The 21,338-nt window shown below is 38.9% G+C and overlaps 3 protein-coding genes across 5 annotated transcripts; 2 read left to right on the top strand and 1 right to left on the bottom strand.

Annotated features, from left to right (window-relative positions):
- Positions 1-212: 212 nt before the first annotated feature.
- Positions 213-4,154, top strand: LOC103706655 (beta-1,4-xylosyltransferase IRX9-like). The gene is made up of 3 exons (XM_008790833.6): positions 213-1,071; positions 2,450-2,723; positions 3,866-4,154. Exons 1-3 carry the CDS (start codon positions 395-397, stop codon positions 4,013-4,015), a joined length of 1,101 nt encoding a protein of 366 aa, XP_008789055.4. The 5' UTR covers positions 213-394; the 3' UTR covers positions 4,016-4,154.
- Positions 4,155-7,417: 3,263 nt separating this feature from the next.
- LOC103706656 (protein IQ-DOMAIN 2) lies at positions 7,418-13,291 on the top strand. 2 transcript variants are annotated; one of them, XM_008790836.5, is made up of 6 exons: positions 7,418-7,790; positions 8,205-8,314; positions 8,407-8,676; positions 9,764-9,985; positions 12,008-12,127; positions 12,293-13,291. In XM_008790836.5, exons 2-6 carry the CDS (start codon positions 8,240-8,242, stop codon positions 13,019-13,021), a joined length of 1,416 nt encoding a protein of 471 aa, XP_008789058.4. In that variant the 5' UTR covers positions 7,418-7,790; positions 8,205-8,239; the 3' UTR covers positions 13,022-13,291. The 2 variants fall into 2 exon arrangements, with proteins under 2 accessions (XP_008789058.4, XP_026660301.4); XM_026804500.4 differs by having other exon boundaries at positions 7,460-7,609.
- A 1,420-nt stretch (positions 13,292-14,711) lies between these two features.
- On the bottom strand, positions 14,712-20,470 carry LOC103706657 (exonuclease V, chloroplastic). Of its 2 annotated transcripts, none has more exons than XM_008790838.6 (7): positions 19,901-20,470; positions 19,452-19,556; positions 18,918-19,039; positions 17,688-17,837; positions 16,171-16,324; positions 15,603-15,679; positions 14,712-15,478 (listed from the first exon to the last, which is right to left on the bottom strand). In XM_008790838.6, exons 1-7 carry the CDS (start codon positions 20,414-20,416, stop codon positions 15,265-15,267), a joined length of 1,338 nt encoding a protein of 445 aa, XP_008789060.3. In that variant the 5' UTR covers positions 20,417-20,470; the 3' UTR covers positions 14,712-15,264. The 2 variants fall into 2 exon arrangements, with proteins under 2 accessions (XP_008789060.3, XP_017698165.3); XM_017842676.5 differs by having other exon boundaries at positions 15,154-15,402.
- Positions 20,471-21,338: the final 868 nt, after the last annotated feature.

Here is a 21,338-nt window from a genome sequence, read left to right as displayed (position 1 = left end):
CCAATCCCAAACAAAAAAAGAAAGGCTGTTCCCCTCTCTGCTTGCCTTAATAATAACTTCAAGAGATGACTTGGTGATTGGTAAAAAAAAAGTTGAAGTGCCTAGCCACCTTAAAGCAAAGGCATCCTCTCACCTAATGATTGGTATATACCAAACCGAGCCGTTGGCTCCCGCCTTCTTTTAACAATCCGATTTCACCTTCCTTCCAACTCGGCCAAGTATAAAATCTCTACCCTTTGCCCTCTCCCACCTCCACTGCTCTCTCTCTCTCTCTCTCTCTCTTCTCTTCTCTTCTCTTCCTTCTATTATTTTTTCCCCACTCTCCGTTGTTTTTTTTTTGTGTGTGTGTGTGTGTGTGTGTGGGTGTGTTGGTTTCTTCTTCTCAGAAAAAAAAATGGGCAACTTCGATCGATCCAAGAAGAGGATCCAGGTATGGAAGAAGGCCCTGCTCCACTTCTCCCTCTGCTTCGTGATGGGCTTCTTCACCGGCTTCGCCCCCCCGAGCACCGCCTCCCTTTTCTCCGGCGAGCTCGTCTCCTACCAACACATAAAGAACTTGGGCATCTCGGCCGACCCCGTCAAGGGCTCGGAGAAGCCAGTCGAGCCTGCGGGCCTCAACCGAAGCCTCATGGCCGAGATCTCGACGGAAAACCAGACCGCCACCAAAGACCTTACCGAGGCAGATCCCAAGGAAGGAGGCGTTGACCCGGAGTCAACTCGTCGAAAACTTCTCATCGTCATCACCACGACTCGGTCCAACGACCGGTTCCGAGAGGCTTTCCTGACGAGGTTGGCTCAGACCTTGAGGTTGGTCCCTCCGCCGCTCCTCTGGATCGTCGTGGAGGCTCACGGCGATGCTCCCAAGACCGCCGAGATGCTGCGGAAGACCGGAATCATGTACAGGCATTTGACTTTCGAGGAGAATTTCACCGACCCCGAGGCAGAGGATCATCACCAGAGGAATGTGGCGTTGAGTCACATCGAGCACCATCGACTCACCGGAATTGTGCACTTCGCCGGAATCTCCAATGTCTACGACCTCCAACTTTTTGAGCAGATCAGAGGGATCGAGTATGGCCAAATTCTGCTTCTTCTCTTTTGCCCCTTCTTTACTTCAATTGGACTTTCTTTATGAACAACTAATTAAAGTCTGACATCTCATAATTTACTTCGCCTATTAATCATGAGGCACACCTTTGCATCAGCGTAGGGGCTTTTTCTTTCTAAATTATGGACTATTTTAGAAATGAAGAATTTTTTATGCAGATCATATTCAATTTGGCACTGCAGAGCATCAACCATTTTATTGTTTATCATGAATTTGAAAGTCATCTTTAATCTGGAATTTAGAAGAACGATATGCGTTCATTCTCACATCTTTTTCCCTGTTTCCTCCTCATAAGTTCTGCATCTCTTCGCTTTCGTATGGATTTATTTGGTTATAACAGACACCAGCAATTCTGATCTAATAGACTCTCTACTTCATATAACTCATCTTTTCTATAATTACCAATTATTTTAATAAAGTCTTGGGTAGCTTTTGCCTCTCTTAGTATCAAAAAAAAGTTCTGCATCTCTAACAACTGAATTAGAGGTTGCTTGGGATTCTAGTCATTTATTCTAATGAACTGAATCAGAAGGAAGGTTAATGTAAATACTATATTTTGTTAAACCAAAAAACGCTTTACTTTCATCTCTCTGTAATTAAAAAAATAAAAGAAAAGAAGAAGAGAGAGAAAGGCTTTATTTATATAGACAAGAGAATTATATACTGAAACTTGGAACAGAACCCATTCTTGACCACCATGTCTCTTGCTTCTTTGATGCTTCCTTCTCTCCGTCTCTTGCTTCTATTCCCATCCTTGGTTCGTAAAGTCTTCTCATTTGTGCTGCGGGCGCATGCTCCAAAAGAAGTTTGGGTAACCAAGCCAAGAGAGCCCAAACAGTAGAAAAGGTCCTTTCGTTATAAGAGCTGACCTTTTGATACAACTCCATTACCAGCCAACACCACCACGTGAAGAAGTCGCCTTCCAACGCGTCTTTGTTTGAAGAAATTACTTTTTTTCTTTGACAGGCTTCATACGCCCAAGCCCTTCCTGCCAACCTCCCACCAACTTTTCTTGTTTCTTTCTTATGCTGTCCCACTTGCTTCTTAATACTTCTCATATAATCTAAGGGAAGAAGCTGTACATTCCCCTTCCGTCAGCGAAATAATCGGGAGATCATTCAAACTCTTATTCTAACGGTAGAAACTTAAATGACTTGGACCTCACATATTGGCATTGCTCGCTGTACATGCTCTGCTAATCTGCAAGCTTGTCTGCTACTTGGATTCCAAAGTATTATTCTAAAGCCTGAGACTGATACGTTTGCTTTGTTATTAACTCTCTAAAATAATGATGCGACCGGATAATTGATGTGATGTATACTTTGATGGAAACAAATGCAGGGTTTTCGGGACATGGCCAGTGGCGATGGTGTCGGCAAACAGGAAGAGGGTAATGGTGGAAGGACCTTCTTGTAGGTCATCAAAGGTTGTGGGGCCGCCCATGGAGGACTCGAGCTATGGCACTACAAATGATGGGACTACTACTGATCCGAACAGTGTTGGGATAGCCTCAAAAGCAGCGAGGATTAACATCTCAGGCTTTGCATTCAATAGTTCAATACTGTGGGATCCCGAGCGATGGGGTCGTCCAACCTCCGTACCCGACACATCACAGGTTAGCCACTAATGCTTGTTGTTGTATAATTAGTAATTGATAGCGAAGTAAAAAGCTTCATTTCTTTGGCCACACTTAACTATCTGCATCCTAATTATGAACTTTAGTAATCTTGGCTCAGTTAGTTTAAGAAGTACAATAATAAAAGTGACCTGAAGAACACGGAGGCTTACCTGCTCTGTCGTAGAAAGTGGTTATCTGTTTCTTTTATTGAAGAAGAAATTTCTCCAATTTGTTATAAAAGTGTAAAAATATTACAGTAATGATTTATTAAAAAAGAATATGAGAGCGATCAGAATTGGAGAATGAAAGAGCTTTGTGGCTTTGAGATGATTTAACTGAACAAAAGTCATGCTACAAAGAAAAGAAATGAGAGTTTTTATATAAAATAGAAGCTGAGAAAGTGGTGGGTTGTTGAGTCGGTGGTTTGTCACTGAATTTTTTTTTTTTTTTGCTTTGATGAAAAGGGAGGGAGACCACCTTACCTTTCATTAATGTAATAAAAGAGTGCAAGAAGAGAGAGGACAAAAGCTGGGTAAATCCCATGTCTAAGAAAAGTCTCTGTGATTCAAAATTAGAATTCAAAACACCTCCTATACAAATCATAGAACGCATTCAAATTTAAATGATTGCATCAGTCTATCTAAAAGATTGCTTAAGTAATTAGTTGAAAGTTACTTAATCTCCTGGTTGTAATTACTTGAATGTTGAATCAGTCTACTTGAATCTCCTTCATACTTCAGGTACCTTCTATTCTAACTGACTAATTGTTCCACATTCCGTTGTCCATACTTGACCGACACAGAGAAAAATGCATTCCAACAGTGCCTCTGAAAGCAATATCTCAAGTCCAAGAAGTTGATCTTTTACTTGCCATAAAAAAAAGGTTATTTTTTTTTTTAATATAATCCAACCAATTTAGTCCATATCACTCCAGCTAATTCATAGCCCAAGGGACCCATGACCTAATTCAATCATTCTTTTCTGCAATCAACATCACCCCATTGGCTCCCACCATGTGGCCGAGCACCAACAAAAGAGACCCTTGATTAGGACTAGCTTGTACCTTAATCGACTAAGAAGCTTTTCCCACCCACCACTAATTTTTCTTACAAAATGCTGACCGCTTATATATTTTTCAGGACTCCTTCAAGTTTGTCCAAGAGGTGATTGTAGAGGACGAGAGCAAGCTGAAATGTATTCCTCCTGAGAGCTCCAAGATCATGCTGTGGCACCTCCACATACCAAGAGTCATCCCTCTCCTGTTCCGCCAGAACCAAAACAGGAGGTAGAAACAGAGAGAAAGAGAATCCAAAGAGGGGTTGTATTATAGGCGAAGAGTCTGCTGTTAAATCTCTAATTTTTCTGTTCCTTTTGGTGGGGGAATCCGTCATCTCCCATGCAATATTATTTATTATTCGCATTCTTTCACTCTTATTGCTGCTTTCTATAATGGAGTTAGTTGCTGGGCTCCTGTGAAGTGGCAATAAAGCTATACTTAACAACAATGTGGAAAGGTACCCGATAAAAATAAAAAGACGATGAGGAAAGACAAGGGAATTGTCGCTCACCACTGGCTCCCAAATTTTCTACTAAGGCTGTAGCAGAGTGCAGGCGCTTCCAAGGGACCCAACTCAAATAAGGCATAAAGGCTAGCATTTGGAGGCCGGAGTTTGGGGCTGGCCAGCTAGTTCAGTGTATGAAATCTTATGGGAGATTGATCTTGACAGGCAGAAATAGAAAGGGTTGGGTTGGGTAATGACTTGTCCAGGAGTAGGCCAAAGTGACTTGCCCTGAAAGTGGTTTTTTTTTTTTTTTTTAATCCGCTAAAATGGATAGATCGTACCTGACGAGTACGGATGCATCCAATAAATGATAAATGGCTTTTGCAGCACCATGTTTTTGGCAGAAATCTTCTGTCTTTCACTAGCTAGCTAAACTACATCTCCCTTGCATGGCATATAATATTTTTATTTTTTTTGTCTTTTTTTTTTTTGAGGAAAGAATGGGTATAGAAAGAAATTGGGAAATCCCATTTCATTGACATCAGAGCCGAGCAAGAAATGGGGAAAGAACAAGTGTTGCCTAGTGTTGGCTACGAGATCTATGCAGGCAGATAAAAAAAAGAGAGTTTGGAGTGCTTGAGATCTCTGCGAGGAATGATCCAACGGTTGATGCCACGAAAGATGATCCATCATTCTTTCGTGCAAAAGATCCAACCCAAACCCCTACTTTAAAGGTTGTTTAAAAGCAATGCTAGACCGTGAATAAATTGTTAAACAATATCTAGCCTTCTCGTTGGAGCAAAGTATTTAATTCTCGCCTTATGATGTTAAGATAAATAGACCGCCGACAAAAAAAAAAGGGGGGGCTATTGCGGGACCTAAACAAGGATCAAATATAAACAGCTATTTTACTATTTATGAAAAGATTATTTTCATGTCTCATATTCATGATAATTAAGTTATATTAGAACAACCTTATCATTATACCAAGACTTACTCTTTAGTAGGTTGACACTTGACATATCGTGTATATAGTTTCGTAAAGTAGCTTTTATTGAGGCTGATGGGAGCTTGATGGTTGCCACTCCCTTTTTCTCACTCTCACCATCTGCAATTGCACTTGAAAGAAGCCATAGATTCAGTTCTGAAGTCAAAAAAAGAAGTTTTACAGTAGAAAATAAGATGGTTCGCCGAGGGTTATTGAATCCTAAGGTGCGCCCATGGCAATTTCAGTCTCCCAAGCTAGAGAATTCAAACTTGACCCGCAGCCTTCATAGATCAGCTATGGAGCTCTTGTCACGCATGCAAAGAAGAGCAGCAAACATTTCTGCCCACATCGAACACTCTTCTGATGGGGCGAGGGCCCAGTAGAAGCTGTTACATAGAGGTGGGCTTGTTAAAAAAAAAAAAAAAAAAAAAAAAAAAAAAAAAAAAAAAAGAGAGAGAGAGAGTAGAGATATGCAAAAGAGTCCGCAAATGATGGGGATCATATGGGAAGACAGCTTGGGTGATGCCACCAGCCGCATTCTTGTCGTGACTCCCACCTAACGCACCCTCTCCTCATCATTGCCTTAAATAATACAAGTACAGAGCCATAGCTACTAAACCCATGGTTGATCTAGGATGAACTTACTTTATTTTTTTCTTCTTTGCTTTTTTTTTTTTTTTTTATAATGTAGATGAATCTGATCCACCTAATAATTTCTTCTAAAAAATAAAAGATTTATGAATAAGTCTACTAAGACGATCATTGACTTGCATAATTCCGTTAATCTATCCTAGTTATGTAATAATTATAGTTGACAACAATAGTAAATATTGTAAAAAAAAAGATAATAAAACTTAAAAAGTCTTGAGTTGCTGAAATGTCAAATAATTGGATTATTTCAAACATTGTCGGGTAATATTACCTACGACACTATAAAAATCATAATGTTACCATATCAATCATTATTAATATGTGAATCGTATTTGTCTATGCTAAAAAAAATGTTGTATGTGTCGGTGATACGTGATATGATAGAGATAGGCTAACAGCCATCACTGACTATAGTAACTCTTTTTTTTAATTAAAACTAACACAAGCCAAAATTGGGAGGCAAGATTTTAGAAAGATCAAAAGATTATAAGTACTTGAGAAGCATATTTAACATAGTAAATTAAATATTATGAGACAATTATATATAGAGAGGTTTTGTAAATAATGCAATATGCTAATCTCAAATTGCAGAGCATGGTAAATTTCCAAATTTAAGTACAATCAAAAAAGAATCTCAAAACAAAAATTTTGTATTGTGCAATAATTTGAGTAATCAGTAACCAGAAGATTAAGATAGGATATGTTCCACCGAGGAGGGCTAGCCAATTTCAATTTTATCCATTAACATCTATCCAACAAAATGAGATTTTGTTAAGATTCTGCACTGAAAAGAAAATTACTTATTAATCTTTTAAAAAGAATTGCTTTGAATGATGGCATGAAAGCTTCTAGGTCAATTTCACGCCTACCTCCGATATTATCCTTTAAAATCATCCAGCAACTCCCCAGAAAAAAGTGATCCCATGCATAAGTAAACAGGACACAATAAGAAAGAATAAAAAATAATTAATTAACAAATATTTTAGCAGCAAAGATTTTTTTTAAGCATCATCATTGATTTCTAAAGTGATTGCAAACAGCATCACCACTAGCTCACAAATAGGGGTGGCAAAAACTATCCAAGCCAATCCTATTTCTAGAATATGTTTGGATTAAGGGTTGGGTATGGATTTAATTTTTTGATCCTAGATCAGTTGTAGGTCAAAATAATTTAGGTGAAATTGAGTCATTATTTCATATAATTTATTTTAGCTATAATTATTTAAATTATTTTGAAAAATTCTCAGCAAGATCTATAAAAAGTTGGATTTGAAAACTTAGACTAAATATATTATAGATTGAATCTTATAAAATTGATTAATAAAATGACCAGTCAGTGGACCAAGCCCGGAAATAAATTAGCTCACGGGGTTTTAGTGGCGATCATTGCGATCACCGCGAGGTACCGCACTTTGCTCGCGGTCTGACTTAATTTACAAGCCGGGCGACGACAGGTTGCCCGATCCATAGATATTTCGTACAATCTCCCCAATGGTGGTTGGAGTAAAAGGCCGATCCAGTTATAAAGTTGACAGCTACGTTTCGGTGTCAAGAAACCCTTTCCTCAGCTGTGGGCTCCACGACTTCCTTCCGCCCCTCCGCCCGTTACGGGGGTGGGGCCTGCGAGATTTAGCAGCGCCCGCCGCGCGCGCGCTCTCTCTCTCTCTCTCTCTCGCCCCCAAAGATCCGGTTTTTATTTCAGATCTCGTCGCTTCACAGAGAGTAAAAGAGAGATTCTTCGGGTTTGCTCCTTTCCCTGTCTGTCCAAATCATTTCGTTTGTTTCTTTCGTCTTGTTCGTCGTTGTGGTGAGTAGAGGGAAGGGGTTTTTTTTTTTTTTTTAGGGGGGGGGGGGGGGGGGGGGGAGAGAAATGTCTCCGGTGATGCTGGGATTTCATTTAGTTCACTGGTATTGTCAGCTCAGGTAATGGGTTATTGGAATTCCAAACGGTTGATGGACTGATTTCTTGTTATTATTATTTTTTTAATTCCTGTCGGTTGTTGATCTCGTTTTCCTTTTCTTGTTGGGGACAATGGAAGCTTTTTATGTCTTTTCTTTTTTGGTAAAAGATCTCTTTTTTCCGTGATTTCAGTGTAGTTGTTCTTGCTTTGCGAAAAAGATCGAATCTTTTTCACCAAAAAAAAAAAAAAGATCGAATCTTTATGGTACTCTTGGTCCCGCTGACTCGGTGGATCAAGATTCGATTTTAAACTCGAGATCTGGCGTTTTTCGACTCTCGGGAGATCCCCTTTTTTTTTAAGCTTTTAATTTGATTCGATGATGTAGCATTTATGGTCTTATTTACTTGATGTTTCGTTGATTACATGATCGGAGCAGAGTGATGACATAAAGAGAAGGGAACGAAAGAAGGAATGGGGAGGAAGGCAAAGTGGTTTGGTACTATCAAGAAGGTTTTCAGCCCCGAATCAAGGGAAAAGAAGAGCGAGGTTTTGGATCTTTCTCCCATTCCTATGCTTCCCCAATTTGTGATTTCTAAGTGGCTCTGATCAACATATCATCTTTTCTGCCAAATTCTCAGAAATCGAAGAAGAAATCGGGATATGGGAATGCTGATCCAGTCCCAGCTCCTCCTCCTCCTCCTCCATCTCTGCCTCTGAACGAGGAGGTTAAATTAGCTGAGGCCGAGAACGAGCAGAATAATCATGCCCACTCTGGGGCGCGGGCCACTGTCGCCTCAGCGGAGGCTGCTGCAGAGGTTGTTCGCCTTACAACAGCGACGAGGTTCTCAGGAAAATCCAGGGAAGAAGTTGCGGCAATCAAGATTCAGACTGCCTTCCGAGGGTACCTGGTATATGAACCCAAATGCTCAAACCGTCTTATTGTTTCGGATAGCTTCTTTTTTATTTCTCGCTTCGCATTCTTGCAGATAAAGGCATCAATTTGTGATATTAAACTGTGATTATGATTAAAGAGCAATGCATGTTAAAACTATGATTGTGGTAACTTTAGAGGATATTATCTCTCTAAACCAGCATAGGGGTTTGAGAATTTATCTTGCCTTCAACTTCTCTTTTTCCCTTTTCCATTTAAAGATTAGAAAAGGAAGGCCTACTGCTATTATGATGGTTGAAAATGTACAATTTTAACCTTAGACATCGTCTAGTATCATATCTGAGGAATGGACTTTTTAATATGAAACCTTTCAATGTGGTTTTTCTCAGTGGTTGCAGAAGATAATAAAGAAGACCTTTCTTTTATACAAGTTTCTGGAAACTTCAATTTTTAGTTAAATCAGTTTTTGTGGCAGAAGATTGCTAGTCAAACAGTTTGCTGTTTTATAGGAGAGTTATTGTATTCTATGAATTTATGGCAAGCTTTGGTTGTTGATAACTTGGTGAACACAGTATAGTAAGATGGAGTCAAGTGCCAGACTTGCTTGTTGTTAAAAAGGATATTCAGTTTTTGCTTAATATTTTTTTGTTTCATTATTTTGTCACTTTCTAGATCAATAACTTTGAGCAACATTGCTGTTAAATTCATTTATAGAAAATAATAAAACTTCCTTAAAAGTGCATTACATGTGCTCCCAATTCCACATTTCCACCTATGTCCAGTTAAAGTTACTTGGACTAGGACATATTCATAGAAAAAAGATGGAATTTGTTTACTTCCAACACAAGCTGTATGAAACCAAATTTCAAAACACTTATCATGGCTTAAAATTCAGGTTCATTCGTGGTAGTATAATTGATAGTTATCTCTTTTTTTTTACAATTAAACAGTATATTTAATACCAACATGAAATCTACTAGGCACATATTGGACCCTATGTTTTTGTTAAATTTATTGTTGACAGTTTACTTCTTCATAGAATATTGAGTATTTGAATCTCATATATGCTTGCAAAATTTTTAATTGTTGCAACATTATATCAGGCAAGAAGAGCACTGCGAGCCCTGAGAGGACTGGTTAGGTTGAAGTCCCTGATTCATGAAAATTCTGTCAAGCGTCAAGCCACAACTACATTACGTTGCATGCAGACACTGGCAAGAGTTCAGTCACAAATCTGTTCTAGGAGAATCAGGATGCAAGAGGAAAACCAGGCCCTTCAGCGGCAGCTGCTGCTTAAACGTGAGATAGAGCTTGGGAATTTGAGGGTACATACATCTACCTAGCATTTTATTTATTACATTTAAATTTGGTCTGTATTTCTACTTTTCCCTCTTTCTTGACACAAACAAGCAGAAACCCAGATCATGCTCCAGTTTATTGTTGTCGTGCCCATTTGTGTTTTTTGTCATTATAACATACTAGGGTTTGGAATAAAATTTAAGTGAGAGTAATGTTTAACAAATTACCATAAATGAGACTCTAGTAAAATGAATAATGTCTTGTAGCACATTGCTTGATATCAGAACGTATAGGCACACATATGGATTTGCAGGAAAAATAGAGAATATGCTTTTATAAATACAACTTTCTGAGTAAGATAACTTTGCAAGCTTATTGTGAGCAACAAGATTGACCCTATCCATGATAGTTCATCTCTCTAAATCCTTATTTGCAATTTAAACCATTGTTTTAATTTACCAGCATAAGAAGTTGAAATAATGTACATTGCAGTAACTTTACTTGCTTTCTGATTTCTTTTCAACTGAAATTGGAATTCTAAAAGTTGCAGCTATCCTGCCTAAAAATGAAAATTTGTTGACTTTCTGTATTTTATGGTTCCAGTTGCCTGTACCGTAACATCATTATGCACTTTGTGTCTTAACACCCTTTCTCACTTTTATTTTATGTTTCCAGAACTAAAAGCATTGCCTTTTCTTTTTACTTAGATTTTTTACCGGTATTTTTCTAGAGAATGGGAAATTTGTGTTAAACAACGCAGGCAAGCCCTTAAATTATAATGTTTCGTAGGAAGTACCGGAAGCATCAGGCAGGGACTTTACAAGTGGAGGGGGGAATGCCATTTGATCTGAAAGATCTGAAGTTCTTTTATGATCATTTATTTTAACAATCTTCTTGGAACCAGGCTGCCTCACCATGTGATGTCAAGTTGCATAAAAAAAATATGGAAGGTTTCAATAAATATCTATAAATATGCTGTGTAGATGGGACGTTCACATTCTCTGCAAGCATATTGGTCAACAGCTTTACATGTGCCTTTATTCGAATGTTAGTTAATTAAGGCAAGCATGCTTGTACTGTATGTGTTTGAGTGCACGCAAGCATGCATGGATGAACAGGGTAATTCATGAGAGTGCGTGGATGTAATATATGCATGCAAGCATGACTTGGATGAATTTTGCATCTGCATTGCACCTGAGTGTTTTATATCTTTGTGCATGCATGGATGCCCCCTTTGTAGGTATGTATATGCATTAGTGCAACAAGTGTCTAGTTCTAGATTCAGTCCTGCATATGTATGCTAACAGATACAGGCATGCACATGTGATGGATGTAATGGAGCACGCATGCACCTGTTCGTGTATGAGCGTATGTAAGGAGGTGTCGATGGATGCATTCCTTCATCGTATAAATCTGATGTGGATATTGATGTATGCAAAAATTGACATCTATTTCATGCATCTATATTTGTATGAAATGACGTTATTTCAAATCACATGCAGGCAGGGATATATTTGATGCATTTGATTTTATCTATACAAACAAATAACAGGAAGAGGCACATCTAGACAGTGCACATAGATTATGTATTACAATTGAAACTGATACCCTCTGGATTTAATTGTACACCCTATTCCATGCATAGCTTTTCATTAACAATATTTAAAATATAACTCGTTGAAAACTAAAACTGTTGTGTGTTGTGCCATCTGAGCATTGGGAGTGTTAGCAATTTGTGTCCAGGGAAACAGGATAGGTGCATATTTGTTTCTGAAACTGAAGAACTAACATGACTGCAATCAAGATTTATATCGACGGGATTTGATTCCATTTCAGTTTAACCACAACTACTGGAAACTATGCTGTGGTTTCTGGTTCATTCTTGAATAGGTGGCATTTGCCTCATTATGTGCAGTTCTGTCATTGGTAAAGCAATCAAGTATTTAATTGTTGGTCCATCAGGGTCTGTTTTGTCTTTTGTGCTTTATTGCGCTTATGGTTAAGCAGGGTAGCCATCTTCAGCCCACTGATCTTTGTTTTGATAGCAGACGGAGGAGGAGTGGGACGACAGTATGCAATCCAAGCAGCAAATTGAAGCAAGTCTTCTGAGCAAGCAAGAGGCTGCAATACGAAGAGAGAGAGCATTGGCTTATGCATTTTCTCATCAGGTATTCAGCACGTTTCACTATCACATGATCTAATACTAGTCCAATTTCTCCATGCAAGAGCATCAACTTATTACTCGAACTGAGCCAGTCTTTGATTCTGTTCTTTTTATCAAATGAGCATGCATGGTATTCAAAAGTGTTTTAAACTCTTCAATCGTCCAACAGTGGAAAAACTCTTCGAGGTCAGGGAACCCAATGTTTATGGATCCCAACAACCCACACTGGGGTTGGAGCTGGTTGGAGCGCTGGATGGCATCAAGGCCATGGGAGAGTCGGAGCATGACAGATAGAGAGCTCAGCATTGATCGTGGCTCTGTAAAGAGCACCAGTCACAGTGTTGGTGGAGGGGAGATAATGAAAGCTTGTGCTCGGCGTGGCAGTAATCTAGATAGGCCCTCACACACCACTGAGAAATTAAGCCGCCCTGCCAGCCGCCAGTTTCCATCGACACCTAACTCGAGGGCATCGCTGGTTGCGGGAAAGATAAAATCAGCAAGCCCAAAAACTGGCTGGGGCCTGTCGGAGGATGACTTGAGGAGTGTAACCAGCATACAGTCGGAGCGCCCCAGGAGGCACAGCTTAGGAGGGTCATCCATTAGGGACGATGAGAGCCTAGCAAGCTCTCCAGCCATTCCTAGCTACATGGTGCCCACAGAATCAGCAAGGGCTAAGTCCCGCTTTCAGAGTCCATTGAATGGTAAAATTGAGACTTCAGATAAAGGGTCTGCAGGCTCTGTGAAGAAGAGGTTGTCTTTTCCAGTGGGAGACAAGAATAGTGTGACATCTCCAGCAAGGGTGAGGCGGCATTCAGGCCCTCCCAAGGTGGACATTGCATCCATTAAGGATATAGAAATCCATTCAGACAACAATACTGGCGATGGTGAAACCAGTTAACCTGGTCAAACTTAAAGAAGTCAGAGAGATGAGAAAAGCCTCAATGGAGGACCTTATTATTACAGCCAATTCATTTTCCTAATGTGATTTATTTTTATTGAATTGTTTATGGACAACACGATAGCTTATAGGGATTGCTTTGTTGTATGATTTTTTTTTCCTGCCTTTTGTTTCATTCCCTCTGTATTAATTGCTGTCTGGGGATAAACAGGAATTTGGTTTAAGTTCTACCATAGGGTGCTGGATCCTGCGACCCGACCTTTCCTGCTATTGGGTGTTGATTGTAAGATAAATGCTATTGGGTGTTGACTGTAGGAGACTGGTTTATCAACACTATGTTTGGTAGCTGCAGTGAAGCTACCATAGATATCTGTAATGATCTAAGGGCATTCAAACCATGTCAAATGCTCTGGCATTATGATGATTAGGTCTGTTTGAAGTCTCAGACTGGCAGGAATTTAAGCTGCGAGTTATTATTATATTGTAGTGACGGCGGCCCAGTAGCCTAAATGAAGATCAGATGCACGAAGACGTGGTTGGTCTCTGTAGCAAGATTTCTCCTGTACTTCTGGGTTTTCCTTAACTCCAAGTTTCTGTCCGGATGAATTGATATTAGGACTCCGAGAACTAAGATAGAGCATGGCTTGCTTATTCCTCGAACGAGCTCCAAACTAGTTGTGAAACTTTTGTTTATCGGCAAAAGAGATAACTGATGGACTCTTTGGAACGAGAATAATATATTTCCGTCTTCCTTATTCTCATTAGCTCCAGCTTCTTTCTGCTCGTGTTGTCGTCGGAAAGATTCTTCATTTGTTTGGGGGGAGATTACATGATGATTTGCAAAGCTCGCCTCTCTTTTGAATACAATACTTGTTCAGAAGGTGAAAATGAAACTGATGCAGAACCTCTATGGATATGATGGATGATGTAGGGAGTAGGGTGATCCAGAAATCCGAGCAAAGGTGTTTTGTTTCAATAAAGCAGAGAAGGTTCGGAATTGGAGAAAGCATGTTATACAACAGAGCAGCGAACTGCATGATAAGAACATGATTCATCGGTACTAGAGCAATGAGCTCCCTGACATCAAGTCATTAATGCTTTGCCTAAAGTGCAATTTCTAGATGACATAAAATTACAAAACCTTATCCCTGTAAATATTTCATCTCCATTGCACCAGTCGATACCCCCCCACCTTTTGGTTTTTTTCGGTTATTCAGATTAAAGTGCCTAAACATGCACTTGATCTTTATGATATCTTTAAATAATATGTGAAAATTTGCCAAAGGTATATGACAAGGACATGCCAGGCAGCTTAATGTAAACCAATTTCGATGGTGCTATTGTATATGCTTTTTGAGTCTGAACCTTGGACCTTCATTATTGGAAATTAGCGATATTGACTTGATATCTCATGTTGATTCATGGATCGAGGTGACAAATAGTTGCATAAGCCCAAAAGCCGAAGGTCAATGATAGCGCAATCCAAAAGTCTGGTACTAATATAATGTTTGAAGAAAATGTTAAAGATCAATGTTGTCAGAGCAAATTCACCCTTCCTACTAACTTTATGATTCATCAGAACAATACAGACAAGTGGGTTTACAAAATACAACTTCATGCAGAATTGCTGAATATGAGAATCGAGAACACAGAAATTTTAGTTGCATTTCCCTGCAGTAAGAGTACCAGGTATAAGATAGTCAAGAATTTTATTTCCCAGAAAAGATAGTCAAGAATTTTACCGTACGTTTTCTTTTCTTGTAAAGAATGACATTGAATAAAAATAATAACAAAAAATCCAACATCTGTTAGGGTGGTCTCAACATTGATTGCACTTTTGACTCATCAAATTTGACAAAGCCCATTGCTTAAGCAACCCGCAGATCCACCTTTCAATCAGAGAATGCAAGAAAGCCATGGTACCCTGATACAATAATTAATCCTTGGATTGGAAATGAATGCAGCCCAATTTTCTTATAGCCCTGTGAGGACCAATCTTTGTTATTTAGTCTCTTGCCGGTAATGTCACTTTGCACCAACCTGCAACCAGAAGGGCTTGAACTTTCTCTACTTCAGAACAGCTGCTAGTTGATAGCGGTTCTACAGATTTAACAGCAGCCATGCTTCAAGCTTGCTTCCTTTTAATAGCAGAGAGCCAGAACAGAGGTATACACGGTTACATATTTAAATTCCGTACAAAGAGAGTAAAGAGAGTTCCGAAGCCGGGAAGCCAGCTTTCCTTTTTATTCTGCTCTTTTATTAGATGTAGCTGTCAGAGGACACTTGGCAGTGAATGCACAGAACTGACATTTCCACCTCTCATCCTGCGAGACATAATTAGCATCTCGCTCTCCCAACCAGAACTTGAGGCACTCTTGGACCTGAATCTTAAACCACAGTGCATCATAAGAAAAATGATATTCCTCAAGCAACGAATGATCTGACTGCAATTCATATCTGGATCAAGGGGGGGAAGCGAGATGTGAAATTTGTCACCGTGTAATCGAACATAAACACTTGGTATATGCTTTCAAAAATTTGCAGCATGAAATTACTTCTGAATTTATGAAGTCATAATTACCTCAAGAGGAGCTGCCCCTGAGATGGAGAGAGCAAACAACAGGCGTCTCGAAAATATGTAAACACATCTTCAAGTGTCTGCACATCCAGAATATAGAATGTTTACAACAGAGTTCGTTTACATTCAAGTTTAACAGATGCAAAGAAGACTGTGGATGAGAATTTTGCAGAAAAACATTCACAGAAGACTTTCTCTTTTCTTTTCTTTTCTTTCTTTGCTGGCAAGGTGTTTATTTACTTGAATAGGCTAAGCATTCTTCATTCCATTGTATGCATGTGCAAAATTCTGCTTATTGCTTCAGGTCACACGACAGGATATAAAAGGACAGCTTCTGAGGAATTAAAACCCACGTTTCACAAGCATCCCATACTTTATGAAGTATATAGCCAATCACTGATTAATATTAATGAGCAAAATGCATATTCGAATTAGCCTAATGCATGCGCAGTATTGACTATGCGCACACAAAGACAGCCAAGAAATTTATATAAAAAAATGTTTGTTCATTCAAATCAGTACTCACGTAAAAAGGAACCCAAAATTAGGTATATAGAAAGAAATATGTTACCTTTGCATGAAAGCCTAATGAAGCAATGTACTCTTTAACTTCCCCAGATAATGTGTATAGGGGATTCAAGTTAAAATGGTTGAAGAAATGATCAGTAGGAAATGTATCGGCAACCAAATTGTCCCATAGATACTTATAGCACATCAACTGAAGCCTGCAAGCATAAACAAAATATCCCTATAAAGACTAGATCCGCATGCTGCTTCTACAAGCAAATTGACATGTCATTTCACTAAAAAAATATTAAACATAAATGATTCAATAATGAAATAGTGTTGCACAGAAATCCTGAACAAAATAATGTTGTATGGAGATCCTTAACACTAAAGCTGTTCTATTTATTGGCACCATTTTAGGTAAGCAAATAAAAAGCAGCTTTACTTGACATAATAACTAGTCCTACAAAAGGGAAAGGATTACCTTTCCAAACTATCCAATTGCTGGCTCAAACATCACTAAACCACATATTTGCGAGTTTGCTAGCAGGCTCTAAATGAAGGCATATGTCAGAAACAGGGACATCATATGATATTTCTTTGAAATTACAAAATGGTATAAATATGAATTTCTAGTGACAAAAAGGGCTGAAAAATTAAATGGAAAGTTGTGCCAAATTTACAAATTTAAAACATGACAAGTTAACTGATTAACAACCATGGTAAGTAAACAAGAATATAAGCTCAACAAAAGTTTACAGCATGAATGCAAGCAAAATTAGAACTCTTGGCCTATTCTTAAACCATTAAGCAACTGATATTCATTTTCCTTTTCTTTGCTTGACTAACAAAAATAAAATTAGTGGATAGATTCAAAAAAATACAAGAACAATGATGTAAAAAGCCGAATCTAGAAAAATCACAAAAATAAACATGACTTATTAAGTTCAAAGAGGATGTCAAACACCAGAAGTGACAGACTGAGAGCCATATCTAAAAAATACTAGGTTTTTTGAACAACATAATGCAACAACGTTCATGATCTAGGATAAGATGCTTGCAGGACATTTCTTTGTTCCCTACAATGCAAGAGTCCAAAAGGCACCAGAGAAGACGTAAGGTGATACGATTTTGAATCTCATATTGGCCTTTCTCTGTAGGCCTCGCATCAGTATGAAAAAAAACAGGGTTGACAATGAGCTTAGGCCACGTAAGGCTCTTCTTAATTGAAATTCTATAACCCTATAAACCCTCATAAGAACCTCGGTCATGTTTCACCTTGATCCTTAGCTATGTGCAACAGAACCTTATTGTTCGCACTACACACGATCCAAATGAATAACCTGAAAACAGAATAAGACCAAGCAAGAGATTCATCTGTTGAAATCTTTTAAGTGGTACCTGGTAATGCCTTGACTACCTAACTATCAAGGGTTTATACATTGGTAGAAATCTTGTGTTCAGGAGAACATAAAAATTTAGCATGCCCTTAATAACATTGATTAGAAATTGCACAAAAGATAAATAATAACACTTTCCAAACAGATAACAGTGACAAGGAGAAATGGAAAAGGAGCATACCTTGCATTTCTCTTTTGTGCTTCTGAAGGAAGTGTAGCTTTATAGCGTGTTTTTGTGTCTACCAAAATGGGGTTTAGAGTAGCTTCATTTACGGGCATTCGGATTTCATCAACCACTCCAATCATCCATACACCCTCGACAACTCCTATACTGACAAAAATATTAATGTCATTCATCAAGAATGCTTTTAAGTTGATAAACAACATAGGAAGTATTACGAAGATGAGAAGGTAATGCTCATATCGTGTAAGTGGGTAATGATGAAACATTTTCACTCTGAAGTCTCTCAATTATGTTAAAATTTCAAAAGTCTCTCAATGATGCTAAAATATAGTGAATCCACACAGCATAATAAGATTATGATATACCACAAAAGTTTGGAAAAAAATAGTCATCGTGAGACTTGCTAAGGAACACACCCTTCTTAAATTCATGCATTTCCAAGCCATGGCACCAACTTTTGCCTTTATCAAACATAATCACATTATTATTACCACATTGGTTCTCGATCTACATTCTTTCCGTAGATGATAATCATAAGTCTCAATTGACTGGTTGACTGTCCCTGTCCTGCTTTTAGAACGCAACCACCTAACATCCAATCTTGGTTGAGCTCCTTTTGTGCACATTTACCCAATATATGTCCAGAAAGTTATCTGTACGGTAACATGCTATATCATTACCTTCAGTAGCCTTTCTTCAAGTCTCATTAGTAAAAGCTATAAAGCCATTGCACCACATTCAGTTCATTCAAATATGTATAAAACATCCTAAATATTTCCTGACACACTGCACAATACATGGTTCTATGAAGCACTGGAGATCCATTAGGATTAAATGGAATCAGAAAGCATAAATAGAGTGGCAATTATTATGAATATGCGGCAAGACAGAAATAGTGGTAGAAAGCATAAATCATTTCCATTTAAGAAAAAAATGAATCGACATTTTTGGACAATAAGTATATGAGGGGAGAAAGATTCAACTCATGAGATAGTGATACAGCTGTATAACCAAAATCAAAATACATATTCTAAATTGTGTTTACTCAGCAAAAAAAGAATAGATTAATCAAGTATCAGTGCAGTAACAGCTATCAAAAAACTAAGAGCAGAAACATAAAACGGAAGAAAACATCTGACGCAATTAACCATATCCTGAGATAGGCCGCATCAGATGCATCCAAAGTCTACTGTTAAGTTACTTATGAAGAAAAGGAAATAGACTCACACTGGAAGCTCACGAGTTAAACCTTCAAACATTAACTGGTTTGCTCCAACAATAAAATTCATGAACTTCACCGCCCATGAGTCTTCAACAGACTTGATCTGAACTTCTACCTTTTCTCCAACCTGCTCTCCAACTTAACGTGTCAGTCATGTTTTCCAACATAACCCACAAGTTTAAAGGGAAGAAATATAATAAGGAAAAGAAAGAGGGGAGGAGAGAAAAAGGAATCAGAGTTTTTGATTATTTGAATCAAAAAAAAAACCGACACCAATCATACAGTAGGGCACAGAAACAGCACTTGACAAGTTAGATCCATCACTATGACATATGAAGGTATAGGTAGAATAGTTAGCATAAAAAGCATCAAGCATCAGGAATAAACAATGTGTACCAACATAAAGGAGGTACAGAGAGTGCATATTTCTAGCAAGCACTTGAACAGACACTGTACAATGTATTCAATTTCTTATGCTCCGCATACTGGTCTCATGCTCAAACTAGTTTTATAATTCTATTTGGTCTTTATTTTCTCACCTCTTTTTCAAGTTGGGTATGGCGGTCAGAGCCTGCTTTCATAGCTTCAGTTCTTCTCGGCTTCCCGTGCAGTAGGACAAATTCCATTTGCTTTTCACACCATTCCTAGTACTCATCAAAAACCGCCAAATTAGATCATGGACATCGCGCGCAAAGCTTTAAACGGTATGGGAAACATTACCCTTCTAATTCTAAAGAGCGAGTGCACAATAGAAAGGTGTAGCCTGATCTACATCTAAATGGATGAGCAAAGATTCAAATGCTAAAAATGTAGCAAATTGGAGATTCTAAACACCAATTAGAGGAGGTAGCGATGTCCATATTCCTTCACTCAGGTCACATATTTCTTCTTCCAAGGAAAAGAAGAGAACATGAAGCCTAATTCAAATTAGAAGAGTGATAAGGTTTCAAAAATTTTTCCTTTGGGGGCTTCAGAGGAGGGAACGTACCGTGGCGGTGATGTCGGTGACGGTGAGGCCCCTCCTGGAGCGAAACTGGTGGAGGAGCGACTTGGGACGGGACGATCCCGCGGAATCCTCGATGTCGGGGGGCGCCGGCAGGGGGCGGAAGCAGGCGGTGGAGTGGAGGGAGCCCGTGGGTCTCCGGAGAGGGGAGAGGATGGAAGGCAGCGCGGAGACGAGGGCAAGACGAGCGGGAGAGGAAGACAAAGAGGAAGAGGAGGGAGTAGAGGAGAGAAGGGGACGGGTGGAGGCGAGGGCGGCTTCGATAAAGGCCATCTCCTGTTCGCTCACGATCTCCACCGGGACTGGGATTGTCTTAACCTGTTCTTCGCTGGTGGTGTTGGTGTTATTATAAAAGGAGGAGGGGTCGTTCATGGCGGTTCGGGTCTTTCGGATCGAGGCAAAACCTGGGTCGCCGCCGTTGTCGTCGTCGTCGGAAGTACGCCCTCTTCTTGGTTTTTTGTTTTTTTTTTCCGGCAGGATGTGTGGAATTCGAGCGTTCATGTCCTCCGCCGCTAAAAGGGGATCCTCGTCCACAGGATGCGCGCTAGCATCAACTTTGAAAAGCTTTTGTCATCCCAGCATTTTCATGAAAGAAAACTAGCAACAAAGTTGGTTTTTTTTAATATAAAGAAAAATAATTAGTTGCTTCAGAATATTTATAGTGAGCGAAAATATCCTCATTCAAATTAAACATGTATATAGAAATACCGATCAAACTATAGATTGGATGACCACATTTACGGCTAACTATTATGGAACACTGTAAGTTGAAGAAAGAAAGTTGTCTATATCATTTTTAAATTTGCTGTATTTAGACATTTTTTAGATATATTTATATCAGATATATATAAATCATGAGTTGCAGCAAAAAGGAAAAAAAATTATGACCAAAGAGAATGTATATTATGCGATCCTAATTTGATTTAGACACCTATTTATCTCTCTCCCAAGGAGTAAAAGAATGAACGAGAGAGGTGTCCTTGATAAAGGAGGAAGTATGTTTATGTCAACTACGATGGTGAATACCCACACCAAAGTGCAAGCTTCAGGAATAAGGACTTGCTTTACGGTGAAACAAAGTTCTATGAACACCTATTTACGTGGCCTTAACAATAATGGTTATAATTGCCAGACTCCATATGAACACGCTTACAACCTTGATCGACTGTGGTTTTATTTCCTATAATCTCACCTATATATGCACTGATCTCTATCCCCCTTGTTACCTTGCAGGCTTACAGAAGATAACCTGGCGAGAAATTTCGAGTCCAAGCAAAGGTTTTCAGAATACTGCATAAACGCGCGCACAGGGAAGGTTATCTCGAAATGCTATATTTGCTTACATATTTTTTTTATATGAACTATACCATCTAAAATCAGGCATGCGAAAATGTGTGCTGTACATTAAGTTATGAAAAAAAAA

This window comes from Phoenix dactylifera, chromosome 17, assembly GCF_051530095.1.
Source record: "Phoenix dactylifera cultivar Ajwa chromosome 17, Ajwa_hap1_PhDact_Kaust_v1.1, whole genome shotgun sequence".
NCBI lineage: Eukaryota > Viridiplantae > Streptophyta > Magnoliopsida > Arecales > Arecaceae > Phoenix > Phoenix dactylifera.
Note: the sequence above shows the minus strand (reverse complement) of the source record. Positions and strands in the feature narration are given on the sequence as shown.